The sequence below is a fragment of the Pseudopodoces humilis genome, chromosome 3 (assembly GCF_049639895.1).
Source record: "Pseudopodoces humilis isolate 2021_Gansu_Grassland_sample_001 chromosome 3, ASM4963989v1, whole genome shotgun sequence".
NCBI lineage: Eukaryota > Metazoa > Chordata > Aves > Passeriformes > Paridae > Pseudopodoces > Pseudopodoces humilis.
In genome coordinates this window covers 73,795,794-73,820,147 of record NC_142202.1, presented here as the reverse complement: position 1 = coordinate 73,820,147, position 24,354 = coordinate 73,795,794, and the positions used below count along the sequence as shown (strand labels likewise).

General features: G+C 40.0%; 2 protein-coding genes across 7 annotated transcripts; one reads left to right on the top strand and one right to left on the bottom strand.

The window, feature by feature from the left end:
* The first annotated feature begins 397 nt into the window (after positions 1 to 397).
* On the top strand, positions 398 to 2,891 carry TSTD1 (thiosulfate sulfurtransferase like domain containing 1). Its single transcript, XM_005518228.2, has 4 exons — positions 398 to 476; positions 623 to 778; positions 986 to 1,145; positions 2,472 to 2,891. Exons 1-4 carry the CDS (start codon positions 398 to 400, stop codon positions 2,533 to 2,535), a joined length of 459 nt encoding a protein of 152 aa, XP_005518285.1. The 3' UTR covers positions 2,536 to 2,891.
* Positions 2,892 to 4,457: 1,566 nt separating this feature from the next.
* On the bottom strand, positions 4,458 to 23,910 carry CCNC (cyclin C). 6 transcript variants are annotated; one of them, XM_088053160.1, is made up of 12 exons: positions 23,840 to 23,910; positions 20,883 to 20,989; positions 17,326 to 17,410; positions 17,011 to 17,080; positions 15,517 to 15,568; positions 12,890 to 12,945; positions 11,599 to 11,634; positions 10,070 to 10,161; positions 9,276 to 9,343; positions 8,916 to 8,995; positions 6,875 to 6,993; positions 4,458 to 6,216 (listed from the first exon to the last, which is right to left on the bottom strand). In XM_088053160.1, exons 1-12 carry the CDS (start codon positions 23,857 to 23,859, stop codon positions 6,162 to 6,164), a joined length of 840 nt encoding a protein of 279 aa, XP_087909286.1. In that variant the 5' UTR covers positions 23,860 to 23,910; the 3' UTR covers positions 4,458 to 6,161. The 6 variants fall into 6 exon arrangements, with proteins under 6 accessions (XP_087909286.1, XP_087909285.1, XP_087909287.1 ...); XM_088053159.1 differs by lacking the exon at positions 23,840 to 23,910 and adding an exon at positions 22,261 to 22,374; XM_088053161.1 differs by lacking the exon at positions 23,840 to 23,910 and adding an exon at positions 22,189 to 22,323.
* Between the last annotated feature and the right edge of the window lie 444 nt (positions 23,911 to 24,354).

The following is a 24,354-nucleotide window of genomic DNA, read 5'->3' as shown; positions in this document are numbered from 1 at the left end:
TCCTGTGGCTGTAAGGGGACAGTAACAGTGGTGAAAGTGGTGCAAGCCAGTGCTAAAATCACCTTTTCTCCTTGGCATAGCATTTAGAGGTTTAGATGTTTAAATTGGATTTGGCATCAAAATTCTTCATCTCTTTCATGTCCCAGCCTCTGGTACTTTCAGGCGTCTCAACGGTTTGGGTTGGCTCGTAGAATTTACGCAGGGTAAATGCTGGCTGTACTGAAAGCGGAGGCGCAGTCTGTGTGACCTGGCTGCCGGCAGGTGCCAGGCGGCTCCCCTGTGCCGGGGAGCGACCGAGACTCCGCGCCCCCGCCCCTGTGGAGAGAGAAGGCGGTGTCTCCTCCCCGCCGGCGGGGCCGGGCCTGGCTGGGCGGCCGCCATCGCCGGGCGGGCCGCCATGGGGCTGGGGGGCTGGTGGCGGGCGGCGCGGGTCCTGCGGGCGGCGGGCGGCGGCTGGAGCCGGGCGGCAGCGCCCGGTGAGCAGGGGAGGGGATGGGTCTGTCCTGGGCCGGGGGGGAGCGTGGCCGGCGCCCGGGGACAGCCCCGTGTGGCTGCGTTGGGCGGCGCTGCCCGCCCCGAGCGAGTCCCGCGGCCGGGCTGACCGGCTGTGCCTCTCCGCCAGGCCGCACCTGCCGCAGCCTCTGCGCCGCCGCGGAGCAGAACCTCTCCTACCAGGAGCTCAAAGACCTGAAGAAGGCAAACGTCCTTCACGTTGACGTGCGGGAGAGGTGGGAGATCGACAGGTTTGGAAAAATCCCGGAGTCCATCAACATACCGCGTAAGTTGTCAACGCCGCTATGTGCAGGCGTTCCGTGTTCCTCCTGGCTGCAGTGGTCAAGTGGTGACTGAGCAAAGAGGAACAGTGCTAGAAAGGTGCTGGCATGTAATAAGGCTGAACTTTTCCTCCAGAGCAATTAGAAGTCTTGCAATGTAAACCTGTCTGTGGATGGAGAATAAACAATAGCTTGTTTCCTGTATTTCCCAGTGGGCGAATTAATGGAAGCTCTACAAATGGACCCAACGGAGTTCAAGGAGCAGTATAATCAAAAAATGCCATCCAAGTCAGACCCTGTGGTTTTCTCCTGTTTGGCAGGAACAAGAAGTAAACAAGCACTTGGTTTTGCCATGTCCTTGGGTTTCAGCAGGTATGACTTTAAGAATGGGATTAATGACACTTTCTGTCATGAAGCAGAACACGTACTCACCTTGGGGTCAAGGGTAAAAATTTACATGCGGAATATGAACAAAACAATTGGTAATTGAGTTAGACACCTCCTCTTGTCTCCACTGAACCTTGAAGTGGTAAAAGTGAGGTATACCACCCTCTGAAACAACCCCTCTGCAGCTCTGCACATGTGCCACAGGTGACAAGCTGCTGCATGACCACGCTGCCACTGAAGGGTCCTCTGCCTCTTAGGGGGCCCTTGCTGAGATTCTCCTTCCTTATACAGCTTCATAAGTACTAGTCTTGAGTTGCAGGAAGATTGGAAAGGTGGAGAACTGCTTGCTTTGGTAGCAGTACAATCTTAAATAGTTTAAGAAGCCACACCCTTTGTTGAATTGCAGTTCTCCCCATAGAGTTCACTGTTGACAAAGTATGCCTTCACTTCCTGTAAAGCTTTGGATTATTTGCCAGGAGTAAAGCAGTGAAGGCAATAGCTAACAAAACAATGAGATGATGATACAGTGAAATGCAGCATTTGGTTTGCAGAATTGTTAAACCTATCTTTGGAAGGTACCTCGCTGTCTTGAAGACTGCAGATAAAATTTAAGACACTGGTTACTTGCTTGTGTTTTCACTGAACTGCAATTCAGGAAATGGAACATTCATAATAATTGTAGTCAAAGTATGGAAGTATGTTCTTGTTTTAAAGTGAAGAATTTCCTCCATTACCTGTTTTTCATGCTGCCTAACCGAAGGAGTCGATATTGGTTTTCACAGTGGATTTTTGTTTTACTGAGTTTAGTTTTGCTCAGGGTGATTTCAGACCTATAGAGCATGTAGGTTTGCAAGGAAGTAAAGATCAGTGTGCTTAGTTTATTTGGTGACAGCTGAAGTATTAGACATAATAAACAGACTGTAAATCTCTCACTTCTGAGAATCTGTTCTCACATTCTTTTAAAAAAGAACTGGCAACTGTTTAATTGATCCAGCTGCTATTTCTTGCTTGATGTTTGAACTCCAGCATTGTCATTTGGAAGAAAAGAGTTACAGAACTCACTCCATGGAAGCAGATAGTATTAAAGGAATGTCTATCTGGCTCATTGAAGCTAGATACAAGTGTATATGGTTGCAGAGAATTTCTCTGGGTTTTTTTTTTTTTTAATCTGTTTTTTGTAGGGCTTTTTGTTTGTGGGGTTTTGGGTGTCTATTTTTTACTTTTGATTTCTTTTTTCTTTTGCTGTGTCCTCTTAATAGACAATATTAAGCAGGACTTTTCTTAAGAAAGGCATTTTCTGCATATTTCCAGAGTTCAGCAGTATGCTGGTGGCTTTGACGACTGGGTAAAACATGAACCTCCAGAAAAGAAATGAAGATGACAGCCCCAGCCCTTACCCCATCAAGGCTTCAGGATGGTTTGTAGGCTTTAGCAAACTGCATGCATTCCACTTCCATAATAAAGCTCACTACTGGCTTCTTGTGTAAATGGACATTCACCTTCAAATATCCATGCATATCAACTGCTTGGTTTAAATTATACCCAAAGACTACAACACGAACAGAGGACATTAAATTTGCTCAACCTTTCAACCTTTACTTTGGGTTATGGTTTTGGTGAATGTATGTGAAGAGAACCTAAGTGCAGATAACGTTTACTTTTTTTGTATGATGTAGTTTATGACAGTTTAAACTCATGATGACAGGACAAATAAAGTTATTATTTCTCCAACACATGTGTTGGGTAGTTTGTTCAGAACAGTCAAACTGCAGATACTCAAGTATCAAGGGATCAAGGGGACAACAGAAACCCACTGCTGGCTGTGTTATGCCAGGCCTCACCAGGACTAACAATGCCTTCTGAAGATCATTAAAGTCTGATTGTATTGAGGATTTCAGAGCCACTGGAAATATTTAGTTAAATGTATAATTCATCTTGCTTAGCTGTATTGATAAAGCCACCAAACTTCAGCATACAAATGAACAAAGCAAGGCAATTTAATCAACTAAGTCAGTACTTAGTCATAAGCAGCCAATGCTTCCTTTTGTAGCTACATCAACATTTGTTTGGAACACCTAAAACTACATAACCATAAAAAAGAATCAAGTTATTCTGTGTTACACCAAGATCTTCCTAGCCCATTATTTTCTGTTTGGCAGCAACTGGTAATAAACGTCTGAGGAAGAGCATTAACAGGGTTAGTATGTAGGGATACAATCTCATTTACAACTCCGAGTGCTTCAGGCTTTGCATGTCTTAGTATCTTTGGGTATTTGTAAATTTTCAACAGAAACTCCCACCAGACACAGCAGTAGTGAGAAATCTTTCCCAAATTGCCATGTATTCCTTTCATCAGCTGCTGTGGCTCCTTCTGTCAGAAGTGAGTAGTTGTCACCTATCAGTCTTCACACCACCCATGATTTTTCTAGACCCCTGCTGTCTTTTCTGAACTGAGGAGTGGTGGGTTGGTTTTTTTATAATTGGAAAATTATTGTACACCTCTTTTTTCTTTTCCTTTTTTATTAATCATGGTAGTTTTTTTGTAAAACGTTTCTCAAACTATTTGTAGCTTGTCAACTTAGATGATCCTTTCCAATTTGCTTTCCAAAGTATGGGGTTTGAGATAAATAACTTTTCTGATCCAGTTTGTTTCCTATGGGATTTTTCCTTAAGTCTTTTTGGACTTTTTGAACTATAGATGGCTTGTGTTTGCTTTGACACTTCAGAGTCACCTGTTGCCATAAGATCTGTGAAGACTTTCAGCTATCTCCGAGATAGCACATTTTTATGCACCTCTCCTTTGAAGTGAAGCACTTTTTCACTTCTCACTTTGAAGAAAGGTGTTTTTTTTTCCCTCCCTGCTTAGTAGCAAGACTATTGAATTCACGTTGTGTTCCATTTCTTGTTGTTTAAAATTACATCTTTTTAAAACTGTCTTCACTAAATCCAGCACTTTTGACTGCACTTTATTGCCTTTCACTGTGTTTACTGGAATCAAAGCTGGTAAAGTTAGCCTCATCTTCCCAGTAGAGAAATGCCTTTAGAAACTTCTAGGTACCATCAAGAAGTGCCTGACATTTCTGCTCTGAGATTTAGGTCCCATTGTGCTTTACATGCGAAGTAAAGTCAGCAAAGACTCTTCAGCAGCAAGAAAAAATGTAATCACTCTAGCCAGAATTCTTTATTAATTCCCCAATTGCAAAACATGAACTTTCTTGGCAGATTATGTGGTGTATGTGGAAAGACTGAGGCTTACCTAAAGAACAGTTCCTGTTTAAGAGCTCCACACAACAGAGGTCAAGTCGCTTTGATTTATTTCTATTCCCCAAGTCCACATTACAAATAGCACATTTTAGACTTCAAGAAATGAAAGCAAAATAGCCAAATTCCACTTAATCAGTCAAGTGTCTATAAAAGGTATGGATCAAATGGCAACCAAGTAGCAAAGACCAAAACGTATAACTTTTTGTGTTTGGGGCTGGTTCACATAATGGTTTATGGAAATAACCTGAACAGAAATAAATGCTAGTAGCCTAATGGGCTACATACAAAAACACTTCAGTTATAATTCACTGAATGACCAGCCAATTACAAAGACAGGTATTTGCAAAAATCAGGTGGGTTTTTTTAAGGGGCCAGTTTTTTGAACCAAGACACATCACAGAGCACATGTTTTCAACTATCTCCTTCCAATATTTCAGGGCAGTGAAATGTTTTGTTTCAGGAAAACAAAAACAAAAAACAAATCAAAACAAAAAAGACGAGAGAGAACAATGTTACTGAACTTTATCATTTAACTTTTATACTTGGGCAAGCTGGCATTATCATTCAAAATAAAGTTGTAGAGAACTTAATTAGAAACAAAGTTATCTAAAAAAAATCAACAAATCAATTAAGGCCAATTCCTGTCTTCAGTGGGATATCTGCCTGAGTAAGTAACGCAGGATATGGCCTTCTGTTCGAAGAAATCTCATTTTCTCCAGCACAAAGTTAACCAAGGAATCCCATTTCAGTTATTCTAGAGTTGCTCCTAACATCCCAATTAAAATTAGCCAGTATGAAGCTCACCAAACACTTGATCCTCTTAAATAAACTCTCTAAAGAACCACACAAATTCACACTAACAGTGAAGGCAGACTAGCAGTGTATATCTTTTCTACAAAAAAATCCACCATAAAAAATAGCTATAATACCCAGATCTGTTCTTGATTGTGAAATATTCCGATTGTACCATACAGTACATTTATTTGAAAAAAAAAAAAAATCCTAGTATGTTGGGTTGTCTTAATTTATAACACTTGAAATGTTTCAGAAAACTGCAGAATCACTATACATATTGCACTTCTCTGGTAAGCTGGGCTACTATGTATCATGACAAAAACAACCAAGTAGATCTACTGAGGAATACAGCTTTTTTAAACCCAAAAATAGAATCTGACTTTCTTTCCTGCAGCTTTCATTAAAACTGTAACAATATTCTTTACAGGCTCTTCTAGGCATTTGTTTCAGAAGGACTGTGTGTTACTTGTTGCAGAATCTGTATTTATTTTTTTTTAAATCAACAAAACTGAAGGTAATGGATAAATTCAACATAGAGTGCACTATCTTCCTTCAGTCACAAACAAAATGAAGACAACACAAGTCATTAATACAGTTACACTTAGGCCTCGGGTTACTGTTGCTCTAAAAATAGTTCACTTCAACACAAATAAAACCAATAATGAACTATTTGTTTTGAGTGAAAAATGTTACTCTTTTGCAGCTTGGTTTAAAGTTTGATTCCTTACACTGAAAAATCTTAGCACATTTGCTCCAGCGTCAGAGAAAATGATGTAGTTTTAGAGAAAAAGCTTTCAAAATGCTTGACACAAACAAGCTATTTATTCTTCCGAGTTTTTTGTCAAAGATGGTACTAAAACCTTCTGTCCATTTCATGAACACAGGAAATATCCCAGGATGTCTTGAGTCAAAGTGGTCCATAAAGAAATTCTTTGGAATGCCTTAAGATTGGCTATAACTAGAGTTCTGGCTACCATTTGGACCCTGTTCTCCTTCACTGTTGAAGAAAACAAAAACATGTCTCTTCAATAAGAAGCATCACATTACATTTTTATCCTTTTTTTTTTAAATTAAAAAATACAGTATTCTGAAAGTAGTAAAACCTTTTGAAATAAAATCCATCAACATATACATAAATAGGTCAAAATATTCTGCTCAGTTTCATTAAAAAATGCAAAGATTATTCTCAGTATGCATAAATAATTTCACCATGTTTATGTGAATAATAATTTCAATATATTTCCATGAAGCTGCCTGCTGAATCTACTTCAGAAGTCAACACTGCAAAATTCACATTACATAAGCATGTGCACAGGAATTTGTGTGTGCAGATTCCCCCAACAGTGATATTTAATCACAGTAATTAAATACGACATCAAGCAGGCTCAGTTCTATTGAATCTGGCCCAGCCATGGAGCCTCACACTGGGGTTCCTTACACTTGCTGAGCTGTATTGATCACATTCTAATCACATTAAAACTCTCTGTAAGATAATGAATGTTATGCTTCCCACTAGCTCCTGAACAAGCAGGCTGGTTCTGTATCAGAAACATCTGCACTGTAAAAATACACACTATACCTTGAATTAAACATTTACACATTCTTAAGACCCTAGTCTAGTTTTTCCATAGGAAGGGTGTAATATAGTACTGTACCTGTTTGGAGGTGGTTTTGGTTTAGGCATTTTACTAAGAATAGTAGCCATCTCTTTCCTCTCATCAAAGTTCTTCCACTGCTCATACAGCTTCAGAATAACCCTGATTATTTCTAAAATCTGCATTAGAAAGAAAAGAGATCCCAAGGTCAGACATGACAGTGATTTTACCTTTATCATAGCCCATTTAAGTGTGCAATTAACTAAACAGGCCCCAAACTGAAACTAAACAACACAATTTTCATATTATAAACAGAGCTGTCTCACACTTAATCTGTTCACAAAAAAGCATTTAGTCAGTTTTTTAATTTAATTGTGAATCAAAGCCTGAACTGAATACTTTCCTTTTCAATTGTATTTACTGCTTCTCTTCCCCTGCAAACTAAATACCTTTTTATTTATTTATTTATTTGCACCTACTGTCCAGCTCTAAGCTCCTAGGAAAATACAGACTTGGGCAGAATGACTGCAGCTGTATGACCACACATTATCAAAACAGTAATTGATGATTACATTATCAATGTTCTATACATATTAAGGGCACAGTATGGGAAAACAAAAGCCCAAAACCACAAAACATTCATCTGAACTTTTCCTTCCAAGAAACAGAGCCAAGAAGTTTTTAAATACTTCTTATATTCTTATATACATATAATAAGAATTGTTGACACTTCATATTCCGCTTCCGGAAGCTTAAGCATTCCACACCAGTTTGGACACTTTCTATCTACCTTAATTTCCTATTAAATTTCTAGTGCAATATTCTATATAAAAGCTGGAGAATGATGAAACATATTATGAATGGAACATTCTCTAATAGACTTCTTTCTGCTTTTTAATACATGAACTTTGATTAAGTGCTAGAGCAATATATTTTATCCTTGAAACAAAAGTCATAGTTGGTGAAGAAGTCCACGGTGTCCATGTGAAAAAATCAAGCTTAGGCTTTATCACTGACACGAGAACCACTACATGTAAACATTCAAAGATATTCAGTATCAATCTTATGGTAATTTTATCTATTAAGTACAGGTTAGTTCTCCTTTGCTGCCAGTTTATTATCACCCCGCCATTAAATGTATGACAGCATAATTCACAGAGCTCTTGACACAGCATAGCATCCACACTGAGCTTAAATTTCAAGATAAATTCTGGAATACAAACACAATGCTGAAACATCAGTGGGATAAAGGGCAATACCAGGGGCACAAAGAGAAATGGCACATGTCAGTCATAACAGGCTATTTAATTCCAGACACTCAGTCTCAAAAAAAAGACTGAAAAAAATACGTGCTAACTGAAAAAAATATGTGCTACCTGAAACAGTGTGATAAGGAATATGAATACTACTTTGATTTCCTTGCTGGAGCTAAATAAAGGTTAAAGAAGCCAATCTAAAATGTCAAAGAAACTAGTGAGGATGAAAAACATTGTTAGTCTAAGGACAACTGCACACAAAAACCTAATAAATTAATGAAGGGGATTATTTGCCATGGAATTTGCATTAGCAGGGAGCTCAACAGAATGATCTTGGCGTCTCCCTGTTTAGCACTGATTGAAGTCACAGCTCTGGGCAACCTGAAAGTGTCAAAAATGTTCTACACTATGCTATACTCTGCACATGTATAAGGAGAAAATGACAATGGTGTGCTGGCATGATGCTGAAAAGTGAATCAGAAAATCACATGCACTTGAATTTAGAAGTCAAACTGGTGCTAGCAATCTTGTGTGATGGGAAGACACTGGGAATTCTTTTTCTGGAAAACAATGTAAAAGATATTTGGTTTATGTTTCTGTCTGGAAAATGGCAATACCAGGAATACCCTTCTATTATGCAATGGTTTTGTCTTGACTTTTAGGGCAGGGTGATAACCAAATTACCTGACATTGTCTCCCTTCCAAAGAGATCTGCCTAACTTCAAAAGCATTGATCAAGATCATTGAATTTTAAGTTCAAATCAGTATTGTGGATGTGTAAGACAACTATGACTACTATTTCTGGTCAATCCATAAACAAGTGGTGGGAATAAAAAGCAAAGTACCTTTTCCATATCAACAGATAGCTCAGCAAACCATTGTCTTGCATCCTTCTGCTGGACAACACAGGCCACATGTAGGCAAGCTGCAAAGATCAGGTGACATGGATATTGAACAAAGATACACTCCCAACACAGTTAGAAATATTCAATTTTTTATAAACCCTACACAGTTCAACAGAGAAAACTCAGGATTCATTATCTAACTTTTCTTTAAGGCTTTTTAAGTTACAAGGCTACAGTGTCAGTGCTGTATGAAACACAACCTGAAGCACCTTATGAGAGCACTCATCACAATGCTTGTGATGGGATAGTGCACAAAATACATCCAGTTAAACATGACAGGAAACATTACTTGTTACTTACCTAGAGCTATCATGAAAGGAGGGTACAGCAGACAAAGATCAGTTCTATATGTGTCATTCACTATCCTCCTGTGCAAAAAAGAACTTGTAAGTATCTTTCTATTCACCTTTAGACTATATTCCGTCAAAAACTACTGTTTACAAATATATTGTCAGTTTTCCAGATGGTCGCAACTATGAGGCTCCAGGGCAAAACATCAAGGAAGGAGATCTTTTCCCTTGTAAAAATCTCTTAACACCTTTCTTTTTTCCCTTGAAATTACAGAAGTTTATTTGGAAATATTCTTTTAGTACATGAATGTCTTTCTTCAGTGGACGTGTATGCATACCATCAAATAATTATCTGTTCCACAAATAACTAAGGGCTAGCATAAAAGTAGTACTTCTACTGTCTTTCTGTATTTGAAACAGTTGAAGAATAAGAGTTCTGCTAACACAGTTAAAAAACCCTGTATATTGCTTCTACTTCCTATGACATGCTACAACAAAAAGACAATGTTGACAGAAAGAAATTTCCTCTACTCATAGTCACCATTCAGTAATGTTAAAACTGTGCTATTAGAGCTAGTCTAAAAAATAAAAATTAGACCACTGCAAAGCAAAATTATTCCAGGGTTAAAGACAGAATAAGCTAAGTCAGGGATATATACCTGCACAGGTTAACTAGGGCACCCTTTGTATTCAAATATGGCTAAGCCTGCTTTGTTCAGCAAAAGCTTAACCACCTTTGAAGCATAACTATTAAACACTTGCTTTCTTGATGAAAGGAAGAACTATTTCCATTGTCTTCATTACCATGCGAGAGGTAGCAGCATGTCTTCTTGGCCCATATCTTGCACATACTGGAGCAAGGGTCTATAAGGATGATATACTATCAAACAGCAGTCCTAGGAAAAATGTCATTGGGACAGAAGTTAGACTACAATGCAGATCATGTTGTCATTTTGTATTAAAACATTTGGTTTACAAGTTAATTACTGATTATTTTTTCAAGTAGCATTCTAACACCTAGCCCTGCTCTAATGAGGGCAGTGCTCTCTTTAGAATACCATTACACAGCACAGTTGCCAGTCTGTCAACGTCCTTCCCCTAAGAGATACAGAAAGTCACATCTGCAGCACACTGAAACCTCATTTGCTTACAAACCCGTAATTCCCACTTGGAAATACAAAATGCTGCCAGAAAACAGTCTGCTACTAAATACCATACATGGAGAGCATGCCAAAATAATTGATGCTGGTTTGGAAAGAAGGAAAAGAAAAATTCCACTGCTCTCAAATCCCCTCATTTCAGGTCCAGATAAACAAGAAGGAATAATCCTCTTGCTAAAAGCAGCCAACTGTGTGGATACTACAGGGAAAAGCCACATTATGTTACATGTGCTGAACACTTAAGTGAAACACAGTTACTGCACACACCATATATTGCATAGCATACTGGAAAAATAAGTGAATACCCAAAACATAACTTCTTGTAAATGCAATTGCTTGTACTAAAACTCCTGTATGCAAAATTCAAGAGTTACTGCCAAGTATAGCAGAGGTATGAAAGACTAAATCTAAACAATAATCTAAAAACTGTATTAAAACAACTTGTAGGTACAAACTAAAACTTTGATGTGATCTCCTCTGTGCTCAGTTCCCAAAACATATTCTCTCATCTGTTGCCTAATTCACTAAGCTGCTCCCTGGTTTCTCTGTCCCTTTTTCTGCACTTGAGCAGAACTACCTTAGTACAGCAGTACTAGAGTTCAGTGCTTAACCTGTCCAAGTCCAAGCCATATGCAGAAATTAGGCACCACTTTACCCAAGCCCCCTAAGAAGCCTGGGTTGCCTCCTTTCAGCTACTCGAGCAAACACAGCAATGCTATTCTTACAAAAAAACACAGCTATTCTTACAAAAATCAGGTATGGCTCCTTTCTTTGAAAGCATCTGGAAGAAAATGTCCTACTGTGCTCCTTTGATCCAACAGCCTAAGAGTTACAGCACCATCTCAGAAAATGGGAGGCCTAAATTCAGTTTCTTCCTCACAGGATTCAAACCCACATCTCACTTCCTAGAAGATTACTCTAATTATTAGGTTGTTATAGACTAGTCCGAGTGGGATAGTACCCACACCTTCTGCTAAAACATATATTTGTAGCCCCAGATTCTTCCAGGCAAGAAGTAGAGGGCACAGAAAGAATACAACTCCCCATGGTAATGACTAGACATTCCAACTAGGGAAAAAAGGACACTGACATCCCAGTCTCTGCATCAGGACTGAGGATACAGTTACATCTCTGATAAAAACAGAAGCAGTTCCACCAAAAAACTCAACCTACCATTAATTCTAAGAGATAGAATTCACATTCTAGTATCTGTAAAGAAGCAAAATCACAGTTAATAAGCACGTTTCAGGCAGCAGAAAGAATTAACTGACACAGTTTAACATCACAAATGCACAGGAATTCTCAACAACTATTTCCAACAGTCCTAAATGCATTTTATCTGAAACACAAAACCAAACAAAAATATTATTGGCTATTGCCTTATCACTATCACAACTTAACTCCAGTAATAATAACAATGAATTTAAATATTTTACATCAAGTTGGCTATGAAAGACTACTTCATTGGCAGCACCTGTCTGATTTGTTTCAACATCTTGTAGTAGCAAATTGTTCCCAGTGCATAAAAACTTCACAGCAATAGAGAAGTTCTTTTGTAGAATTAGAGCATCTTCATCAGCCCACTAACTTGTCAAATAGCCTTTCAAAATGTTTTCAGATTTAATTTCACATGAAATATTCTCTCCAATTGCAGCAATTAAATCAGCTTTCACTCTCAATAGAGAGGGTGATGTACTGGTGACATCAAGGAAAAGACTGGACTAATTTGGCTATACGAAAGCAGTACTCCAAAATGTATTTCCATTTGCCTTTATCTGTAAAACAGCAGTGCAGTTTTATTATAAGGCCTTAAGTATTTTATATTCTGATGTATCATTTGGCTTTCTAGATTGGCTGAAAACCAACAAAAAAGTATTTTTTACAGCCAATCTAAAACTATTGAGATGTTTAGCTTTCAAAATTCTACAGCACAAGTCAAAATTGGTTTTAAGAAAAATTATAAAACTTCTAAGTATTGTGACTGAGAATACCTTGAAAACCACTGGTAATTTTAAATTTTAAGTACTAATTAAAAACTATTTTTCAAGAGACATAAAATTTTACAGGCAAAAATAAAATTGCTTTCTGTAAGCCAACTGCTCATGTGTGCAAACCTGGAAGCACTCCAGGTGCAAAGGCCATTTACTTTCCCTGGAGCAATGTATCTGTAACCAAGAATATTCAAAAAATCCTAAATCTCTTTTCTCATCATACTATAGAAAAACTACCATTTCAGTCACCCTATTACATCACCTTTCTTTCCTGTAAACAATTTAAGGAAAGAAGGTCACATAATATTCTTATTTTTAAAAGTAACTTTCCCAATATTCTATGCAAAAATAATCAAGAACAACCCTGACATATGAGGATGAAAATATTTATTTCTTAGAATTTAAAAGACAGAATTTCCTGCTAATAATTATTAGTTTATTTGATCAAGCTGTATTTCAAACAGCATACTTACATGGTTCATCCTATAAGGAAACTCCTTTGGAAAGGCATATGAAAACCTAGTTTTCACTACAGTAAACACAAAAAAGTGTGTTAAAAATAATGTAAATAATACTTTTACTTCATTCCCTTTCTATTCATTCATCTGTATATAGCATTTCAATCTGGCAGCACAACTTTCAGTTTGTGGCTTTCAATACAAAAGGTTTGTATTCTAAAGAGAAGAAATAAATTAAAAGATTTAAGATCCTGAAAAGGAAAGAGAAATACATCCAGAAAGCCAGATTTGCACAGATACTCAGCCAGACACTTGACTGCTGCTTTGGCCACTACCAAGTCTTCTGGTTAACCACCAACTAGCTTAGGGACACCTAACTTCCCACAAGTTACACTCACAGAGCTCTCCAGCTACTGATGTTCTGGATGTCAGTTCCAAATCCAAATGGAATTTTCATGTGGGATTTTTTACATAGGTTTGATTCTTCAACATGCAAGATTTTAAAAAAACTAATGAAGTCTTAGAAAAACAAACCCAAGGGCAGGGTAAGGGATTTCTTCCAGGCCATAATGTAACGATGATCTCCAGTTGAGATATTTAATGAATCTTTGTGTATTTTACAAGGAGAGTGAGTACAGTCAGTGCACTGGTAGGAAGCATGTTAATATGCAAAACCAGAGTGATTTCATGTCAGAACACTGAACAAAGAAAAAGAACACTTGAAGATGTGGATTTGAGATTTGAACAAGTGAAACATTTAAAAATCTATTTTAAGTCCTTGTCCTCCAAGGAAAACAGGTAACATTTAACGTCCTGGAAGTGGACAATATTCCTTTTATTTATGAGAGACAGTATATTATTAAATTATATTATCCATATTACTTCCAGAAAATCAGTATGACAATCACTTCAAAGGAAAGACAGCATCAGTCCTCTGGACCTAAGAATTCACCATTCAGACCTATGGTGAACTTTGCTAGAAAATTTGTTGTAGGACACCAAGACTGGGCTACTGGTCAGAAAATTTAATTATTTCAAGAAAGAGAAGAATAAATAAAAGAGTTTCTCAACATGTATGCAAACTCAAGAGGTACATGGTAAAAAAAACACTAATTGGAGAAAAATAGGGAGAAAAAGAATTTTTCCTACAACGCAAGCTGTAGACACAACCATTACATGGAGCTATCATTTTAGTGAGATGTGTTAACAGAGGAAAAACCTTTTGAAGAGGTTGTTGAAAATCAGGCTAGAATTATCTTCCTTATAAAGGAAGCAAATGTTATTAACTTCATGCTGCTACCTAGCTAAAAACAAGCAAACCTCTTAAACCAGGCATTATTACATTAGTCACCCCTTTTTTTAGGCTGCTTTTGCTTTTACTTGTCTTGCCTCATCTTTTCTTGCCCTTGGTATTAAGGCCTCCCAAAAACCACTGTGTGCTACCAAATCGACTCTGGTAAAGGAAGACCAGATAGAATAAAAGAATAAATGCTTGGAGAAAGCCTATTGCATTTTGCCCCTACTTCCATGAAATGCATAGTACTTATCAGGGCTGACAGGACTTCTAGGTCTGAAGGAAGGGCTGTGGGGAAAATCTTCTATAGGATCCTGAGACTGGGATTTTGAGAAACAGCACAGCTAAGAACTAGATGTCCACGTAAAATCAGCCGCCGCCACATATTCACCAAAATCCATCTAACCTTCTCACGGATGCATCAAAACTTCCACATAATGATGCTTCGGATGTAAAAATAGCAACTCTCAGTGCTAAATCCAATACTGGTCTTGGTCATGCTGGCACCAAAGATGTGTTTCAGTTCCTGGTGACAGAACTGTCACACGGCCAGCCCCATGGACTGATACACTCTCTGCATGCAGAGGCTACAGAAGCAGCCAGTCACCTGTCCCCTCAACAGCTACAAGGGATTTTGAAAGCGCTGACCTACATACATTTGGAAGAGCACAGCCAGGAATTGCCCACTGAGAGCAGCTGGACCTTCTGGGTCAGATAATAGCATTCAGCTAAGGAAGACATCACTTTAAGAGTTTGATGGACAAGATATAAGTTACATGAACGGGGAAATACAAGACAAGTGGGAAAGACAGAGAATTAAGTAACTACAGTGTAATTTTATTGAATTCATTGCGAACAATAGGTTATAAAATGTATTTTTAGAAATAAATATCATGTCCGAAGACTAATTTTATGATGGGGGAAAAGGATTTAAAAAAACTGAAGGTATACAGCCTACCAACAATTCTTAAAACAGGTACTGCTACAGAGCCATACCTTTTACTAAACAGACAAAGCCATAAATTCCCAATTCTATCTTTGAGTAGTCAGAATTCAATTTACTACTTGAGGTTGTTTATAAATGTCAGTAGCTTTATTTTATGACTTTGCTTTCACTTATGCCTGGCATAAATTCCAACCATAATTAACCAAAACTAATACAAAAAGGACCCTTCTGTCTCTGTATTTGGAAACAGAAGCCATTTATTTATTCTAAATGGTTTTAGCTGGCTCTTACAGTCCGCCATGATTTGATAAAAAGCTACCCTCTAAAAAAAAAGCAAAGAAACAAAGTGATCTCCCTATAGAGATACCTAACTAGAGTGTAATGAAAATCACTGATACTTACATACAGAAGTAGCAGCAGAAATCAACCTTGTATTTGAAACAACACCAAATTCCTGAAGAAAAAGAATGCCAAATGAGGTGAACCACCTGAAACACCATATACTCACACTGTTATCAAATTAAAATAATGGCTTCTTACTAAACTGGGATTCTTTTTGCAGTATTGCAGTATTTGGTTTTTTCCCCCACCCTTTTTCTTTTTTTTTCTCCTTAAGGTGAACAGGATTAAACTCTTTACCTAAGAGTTATTTCATTGACTAGTTTCTTGCTTGTTTGTGAGGAACAGTAAAGATTTACGAAAGGTACTAAAGCCACAAAAGCTCAGCTGGCTAACATTCTTTATATAAAATAGACAAGAGGGCTTCAAGAAGGTTATTTTTTTCCTTATCCCATTTGGAGAGAAAACTGTCTCTACAAACCTGCCATTAACTACCTTTTTTAGTTATGTTTTCCTGAAGTCTTAGCTCCTCTGCTGAGACAGCAATCTGAAAATTTTCTATATACAGTGTTCTTTCAGAGAAGTCCATAGCTGAATCAATAGTGCTGCCCTCTAAAGCTGCAAAAGCTTTAGGAAGGCTACACAGACTTCTAATTTAAGGTACATCTATGTATATAAATCTAATCTATGTCTGTACCTGCTTAAAGGCTTATTTAACATGTTGATAAAAAAAAAAAACACTCTCCCTTTTTTACTTGATGTCTTCTAAACACTGAAAAGTGTCACAGGACTTCTACAGACAACAGTATCACGTCACCACTAGTTTAGTAGGACTGTTTCTACAGTCCATTAAGTATTTGAGTTCCTTCTGTAAAATTCCTTAGTGCTGACATATAAATTGGCCAATTTGACTTTTTTCCCTTACACAGACACTTCTCAAATACCTGTAAAACTTGTCGCGCTACAGAGGACTAACAGCAGCACCCAGCTGATGCCAACTCTTGGCCACATTCAAAGGGAAGTACCAATAGTGGAGACACAGAGCCCTCTCACCATGATCCCTAAGGGGTCAGTTCCTTATGATAATTTCTCAAGGACAGCACATGATCTACAACATACTTTTAATTCAAGTAATGAAAGTGTGGTAAACTCTGAGGATCCCTTGCTATATGAAAGAGAACAAGATAATTAGGAAAAAATTCCAATTATGTTTTAAAGTTTGAGTAAATATAAATAAGGAGAAACACACCAGAAAGGAGACACTGCTTAAGATATACACAATTTAAGATACAGTGTATGTAAATATGTAAACACTGTCACAGTGAAACAGTCATTTAAAATATTCTTTTCAATTTTCAGAGGCACTTCAGGGTAATTCAGACAAATTTTGAAGGCCTTCTCTGTCTCCTTTTTTTAAATGTTATAGAAATCTATGCAAAAAAGAGAAGGTTTTAACCCCCAAAGCATGAAGAAAGACAAAAAATTTAAAAGTCCTAAACGTTTTCTTTCTCTCATACATCACATAATGTTACATTAAAAAATTGTAATACTTCATACCTCTACTTTGGATGCCAAAAACACACACGTAGGAGCCATTAATACTGGATCTATACTTTTTAGGGAATATCTGAAATGTTACAACAAAATTATAATATGTTGTTTCATACATGTAGAACGATTAATCTATTAAGAGCACCACACTTCCTTTTGAAAAAGCAAAGCTTAAGTTAACTTTATTAAAGCATAAAAGCTTTACACCATCCAAAAAACAAAAGTGGCACTGTTTTTAACACAGAACTGCATTTTTAAAGGGCTACCAAAATGTGCCTAGCAAATGTTTTATTCTTGTACCATCATAGTAAACAGTCCTACCTGGCATAGAATCTCTTGAAGTAGACTGTAGCAGTGGCAATAACTTGTTGTCTTAATTTAAGGTGTTCACCTAAAGCCTGGATAACTTAAAAAAAAATGAACAAAAGCTTGAGTTGAGTTTTTTTAAACAATTTGACACCAAATAGCAACGGGTCTCAAAACATGGCTAGTGCTGGGGATTCTAAGGAGCAGCACCACAGTCTTCTCCCTCAGTTCAGTTGCTCTAGAGAGACACAACACGATGCTGTGAACCTACAGACCTGCAGGTGAAGAACCGCTGCCTCCTGAAGCTTGGGGACACCTTCAAAAAGGAAAAGGAACCTTGACTTCACTGTGTACAAAATGAGTATGACCTTTAAGAAGATGACAACACAAATCTCAGAAGGGTGAAGCTCAGGTATTCCATTTTAGAGCAAAACAAATTCAGACACAGGAAATATAAATCCTCAGCTCTTCAGTGCCACAGAAAATTGATGGGTTTCTCTCAAACAAGTAAAGCTGCCAACACAAACACGGTCATTAAATTTGGCAGAGGCAGCAGGTGTTAAAAAAATGACATATTTAGTCTAGGGAGAGGGGGTGGGAGACCAGAGGATGCAGTCAGCTGCTCCATCATGGTGGTCCTCTGCCAGTTGGCCAAGAAACAACCCTGGTGTCATCTGTGCAGGTAGATCTTGTTTGGCCTCCCAGGCAAAGGAAAGGTGCCAAGCAAATTAGATGCATCAAGCTGGGATTAAGAGCAGGGGTTGGATGTAAAGAATGGCACAGTGAAAAATAAGGTTGTTACTTGTTATTTTTCCCATACTTCTTCGCCGCCATTATTCTGAGCACGGCTCGGCTGGGCGAAGACTCCCTCTTCTTTTTTTCCTCCCTCATGAGAAATGTCAAAAACAGTACCTTAAAATATACTTAAGTAGATATTTAAAATATGTACAGCAATACCAAGACAGTGACCACTGGTGGGAAAAGCAAACAATTCTGTTGTCAGTCATCACTAAATTCTTAGTCTTTACTTAAACATTCAAGTGGAGAATTTTTTATCCATGCTCTTATCACATATCCCCTGTGAATGGCCAGGGTACACATTTGTCACCCATGGGCAAGGCCCAAAGCAACACTAAATGCCTATCTCTGTCATATCATTCTTTTTCTAGAGAAGAATGCCAAATTGGGACTAGTTTGACAGTGACAGTAGGACAAGCAGTACTTCCGAAAAGGGTGTTAAACCCAGTATGCAATGTCTGCACAAATATCAAACATTTTATCAGCATATCTTGGGAGGCTGGAAAGAATTTTTGACTTTAATTTCACCATGGGACTAAAAAGCTGTCCTACTACTAGGGCATCAAAAAAATTCAAGTATTAGGCTAAACAGAATTCTCCAAATATGTTTCATACTCCCATGGGATTTTCAGGAATAGTTAGGCCATCTGCTGTCAGAGAAAAATCAAGTGTGGTTTAGGAGAAAAAAATGGACAGGAGCCTAGAGAGACTTAATGAAATGGAAGCTTGTATATGCTGGGAAAAAGTCCAACACTTGCAATTATTCTAGTATTTGAAAAGAAACTATAAGATAATTTATTCCTGTACATTTACAAAGTAAGTGGGTTTAGTGGTTTGGTTTTTTTTTTTATAAATGTTGTTTTAAATCTGAGTATTTTGGGTAGCCTCTAACACAAACATTACTGCTTCTGCCCATAATGAAAAAAGGAAAACAACTACTACACTTCTCAACCAAAACCAGTTAAGGCTTGGTGATCCAAACAGAGGAACCAATATCAGTTTCTTTTTTCAAACTCCTTTAGAAGATTTTCTTTTTCCTTTTCTTCATAGCTGCAGGGAGCTATACAATCAGTTAGTGATCTACTGCACTTGTTTTCCAATGAGGAAGCAGCAGGAAATTGCCCCTCTCCATGCAGATTTTAATTGCTTTAGGGAACAACCATCTCCTGGGCTGACACGCACTGAATGTGACATGCTGTGGTCGAGCCTCATCTGCTCTCAGGTAGTGCAGATGGGAGACAAGGGGGGACCCAAAGCACGGCCTCTGTTCAGAGGCAGGCGATGACACAACCCATCGAGGCGAGCTCTGCCCAGAGAGCACCCCTGACTGTCCTGCCCTCTTTGCTAGAGAGGGGGAGAAGGCTCAGCACCACTCTCTCCTGCAGAGTAGGCTGTGTTCATACAGGCACAGGGGAGATGCTGGCAGAGCTCCAGCTGCCCCCAGTCACTCACCTACCTTTAGGGGAGGCATGGAGTGCCAAGGCAAAGGACCCTGGGAACCACAAACCAAAACTAACTAACTTGTTTACTTTGTAAAGCTTTGTTTACTCAAGAAAAACAATTAAGTGAAACACTTAAAAAGCTTATTTCACAGTTCAAATTGATACTAGTAAAAATTAGCATAGAAATACAGTTTTAAAAATATCCATAACACTCCTTTCGTCTCGTTTTTGTGCTATAAAGTTATGACACTTGGTTTTAACCTCAAGAAATTTCAGGACTGGATCAAATGGGTAAATCATTGCTAGCTTCATTTCCTAATGCCCTATAAGCAACAACACAGAGGTATCCATAGTGATCATGTTTATAGCATATGCAATTGTTACAAAAATAACTAAGCTAAGAGAGAAGCTGGGATAAATATCTTTCACAGATATCATTCCAGCACTGACATAAGATCTTCCAGTGGCTTTGGGAAAGTCACTTCACTTCTCTGTCTCAAGTCTGGCCAGACAGCTGCAAAAAATAAGCATTCTGTACTTTAAAGAACTGCTGCAAAAAACAGATAAAGATCTGCTTACAAACAAGTTATTAACTAGCAATATCCTTTGCATAAGGTGATTTTTTAAAATATTGAACAATTGCACAGAGAAAATTTTACGTGCCTTTGTGCCAGGTATGGCCATTCATACGGATAGCTAAATGCTTTGAAAGATCAAGTAAATCTTAGACAATTTTGCATACAAGTCCCAAATTCTCTGTGAGAACAGGCTGCCTGCCAACAGCTCTCAGAAACTTGTAGACAATTTGAGAGCCACCTGGTACTGGGAAATCAGTTAGAAGACAAAACACAGGCTGTGTTGCAGGTTTCAGAGAATGTAAATACACAAATAACAAGTTTCCAAACTCTGCTGTTTAACAGGAAGGCATAGATCACCTAAAATACTTACCCCACCCTAAGAACTCACCAAAAGCCCAGGCTGAGTACTAATGCTTGACATTGAGCCTTTAATACACTAGCTTAGCAATTTCTGCTTGCTTCTCCTTTTATGTTTTGATAAGAACCTCTTGAAAACAAGAAAATTTTCTGTTTTGTCCCATCACAGGTTAAAAGGTTATATATGCAGCTAATTAGCCTTCAAGGTCTCCTAGAATTATGTTAGTACAACTAACAAATAATGACGTTATTTATATTCCACGTCTTTCTTAAAATAAGCTGAAAAAGTATATGTAATACCACAATGAAAACATTACATTCCTTAAGCAATTCAAACCTCCATTTAGACATGGCACACATTGCACAGATTTTATGGCAGAAATAAAAGAAGTTTTACCATTAGTAAAAAATATCTGTAGCTTCCAATATTCTTCTTCAGTCAGAAATTTCAAGTCTTTCTGGCGTTCCTTCAATAGATCTTGTTTATCCAAAATCCATTGTAAGCTAAAGGAATAGAAAATAATTTCAGCAATTCTTTATCAATATTATACTGAGCGTCTCCCATACAAACAGACCAGGAATTAAGGCTTAGGGATAAAGGGCTTGTGGCCTATTAAAAAACCCACAAACAATCTTCTCAAGCAACTGTTTCGGGGTTTTTGAAAGTTAGACAACTGAAGAAAACCCAACAAAAAACCAAAACCCAAACAACAAAACATGAACTACTGGGGCTGAGATTAGCCTCCACCAGTAGCAACCTGAGCTGACTGTACAGATCTTAGACCCTGACAGTCACTAACAAGGTTTATGTTGCAGCCATTTCATTACGGGCACCATTCAAACCTTGACGCGCTCAGCATGAAGCATTTCAGGACAGAATCGCAGAATCCATTAGGTTGGAAAAGACCTCTGAGATCATCGAGTCCAGCTCATGACCGAACACCACCCAGTCAACTAGACAATGGCACAGAGTGCCACGTCCAGTCTTTCCATAAACACCTCTCGGGACGGTGGCTTCATCGCCTCTCTGGGCAGTCCGTTCCAGTTTCAATCACACTTCCTAATGTCCAACCCAAGCTGAGCTCCGGCTGCCCCGCCGCTGGGCACAAGCGTGTCAGGGACCCAGGCTCCCGCACTCCGCCGCTGGAGCCCGGGGTGGGGCGGGCACCGACGCCGGGACGCGACCCCTGTCCCGGAGCGCCCAAACGCTTCCCAAGCGGCGGCTGAGCGGGGCAGGCTCGGGCTGCTACTGCAGCCCAGCCGGGCCCCCGCCAGGGCCCCGCGGTGAGCAGGCCCCGCCACCCGCCCGCCGCTCCCCCGGCCGCCCCGGGCCTCCCTTCATCTCCGTGCCCGCCGCCCGGCCAGGCAATGAATGAACAGAGCGCGGCGGCGGCCCGCAACACCCCTACCCCACGCCCCGCGGCCGCGGCACCCACTAGTGAGAGCTCTGCCAGAAGTTCCCGGCCATGGGAAGCAGCGGAGCGGGGAGGAGGCGCCCGGGCCCGCGATTCCCCGGCCCCGCCGCCACAGCGCCTCCGCCCCCGCGCAGGCAGCAGGAAGGAGGAGGCGGGCGCCGCCGCCGCCGGCCGGCAACACGCGGCGCTGGGAACCGTTCCCCCGCGCGCGGGTTCCGCCCGCCCCGCCGGCCCCCGCAGCCCCGCCGGCTGGCCCAGGGACGCGAACCGGGATGGGCCGGGAGGCACCTTCCAAACCACCCAGTCCAGCCCCTGCCATGTGCAGGGACATCTTCCACTAGGCCGGGTTGCTTAGCGCACCGTCCAACACGGCCTTGAACGCTGCCTGGGATGGGGCAGCCACAGCTGCTCTGGGCAACGTGTTCCAGGGCCTCACCACCTTCACGTGGGAAGGATTTCATCCCTATATGCAGCCCAAACCTGCCCTCTGTCAGTGTAAAACAGCTGCTTCTCCTAATAAGGTCCCTGTTGTAAGCAGCCAGGAAGATCCAGAGCTTGCTTGTGCTGTCTCCGCCTCACCTAAATTTCACTTAAACTTAGCTGTTCCCAAGTTTTCACAGCTCGGCTTACTCCCAGCTGGAATTTCCCTCATCGGGGAAAGCCTCTAGAGATAGTCACTTAATAATTATAAATTTAAACTATAAACAGGAAGTACATGGGCCTTCTTTCTTTCCATGCTCTTTCCTGTGGTGGCTCTCATTTTTAGTGGAATCTGAGATGTTATCAACACATGTATTGAGATGTATCGATATCATGCAGGAACAGGTAAGTTAAAGGGAAATTTAGGTCCTATTTCATTTAAAGGGAAATATAGGTCCTATTTCAGAGCTATGAAGCAGAGAGGGAAGATGCACAGGGTAAGATGTTGTCGTGGTTTAGAAATTATATTCTCAAATGTCATGTTCACACTGAAACTACTCCAGACCCCACATGACTCGCACACTTCCCTGTGCCCTTGTCCCTCCCCTGTGGGTGGCTGGAGAGCAGAATTGGAGGCACAAAAGGTAAAGATCATGGACTGAGAGAAGAACAATTTACTGGAAACAGCAGTGAGACAAAAAATGAACAGTAACTGCAACAATACTAATGACAGAGGGTACAAGAAAACAAAAGTTGTCGCTCACCCTGTGGAAATCCCCATCAATGTCCAACCGCTCCCTTTGCAGTGCTGTCCCAACCTGCAAGCAAGCCTTTCTCCTGCCCTGTCCCTGGAAAGTGACAGGAGGTGGCACAGAATACCTCTAGATCCTGGCCCTGGCTCCTCCTGGCTACAGCAGAAATTAACCCTGTCCTGGCTGGAACTGGGAGAGATGGAAACAGTGGTGTTTCTAAACATCTTTGCTTGCAGAATGAGACACCATTCTGACATGCCAGAGAGACTCTAGGTTTGAGACAGTTTATACATAGGAATGTGGAGGAGGGAGGTAGAGAAAAAAAATTTGCATACCCTTTATCTTTCCCTTCTCAGTGCAAGGAGACATGATGGAAACCACAGGTTGGGTTTGTGGGGAGTCTGTGGGGGCTCTCTGACCTGAGACCTGACACCTTTCCCCAAAAAATATCCAGACTTTGCAGGGTATGGGAAAAGGTACTTACTCTGCTCTGTCAATGTCACAAAGAGGTGAACCAAATTGCCAGCAAATGCCCCAGATCACAGCCACCCACGACCACATCACACACAGCACCAAGGAATCAGCAGAGAGTGAGACAGAGGCTGCTGTATAACAGAGAAGCATGTCATCACCTCCCTGAACATACTAGAGTGACCAAAATAGCAGCAAACCTCATGTTTCTGGTTATCACATCAAGTGAGCATCTCCCTTTTTTTCACCATCTTTCTCTACCTGACCCCGGCCTTTTTCTTGCTCTGATTTAGTACCTGTGTTTTCTCACTCTCATGGGGATGATTTGGGCTTCTGCACAGTCAACAGCTGGATGAATAAGAGCCAGCTGTGTGCCCTGGTAGCCAAGAAGGCTGATGGCATCCTGGCCTGTATCAGAAATAGTGTGGCCAGCAGGACCAATGAGAGTGATGATCCCCTTGTACTCAGCACTGGAAAGGGTGCACCTCAAGTGCTGTGTCAAGCTCTGGGACGCTGAGGTGCTGCAACTTATCCAAAGAGCAACAGAGCTGATGAGGGGTCTAGAGCACAAATCTTATGAGGAACAGCTGAGTGAGCTGGAGATGTTCAGCCAGGACAAAAGGAGGCTCAGGGAAGACCTTATCACTCTACAGCTTCCCTGAAAGGAAGTTGTAGCAAGGTGGTGTCAGTTTCTTCTCCCGACAAACAAGAGATGGAACAAGAGAAAAAGGCCTTAAATTGCAGCAGTAAAGTTTTAGATAAACTTTCTTTACCAAAAGGCTTGTCAACTGTTGGAAGAGGCTTCCCAGGG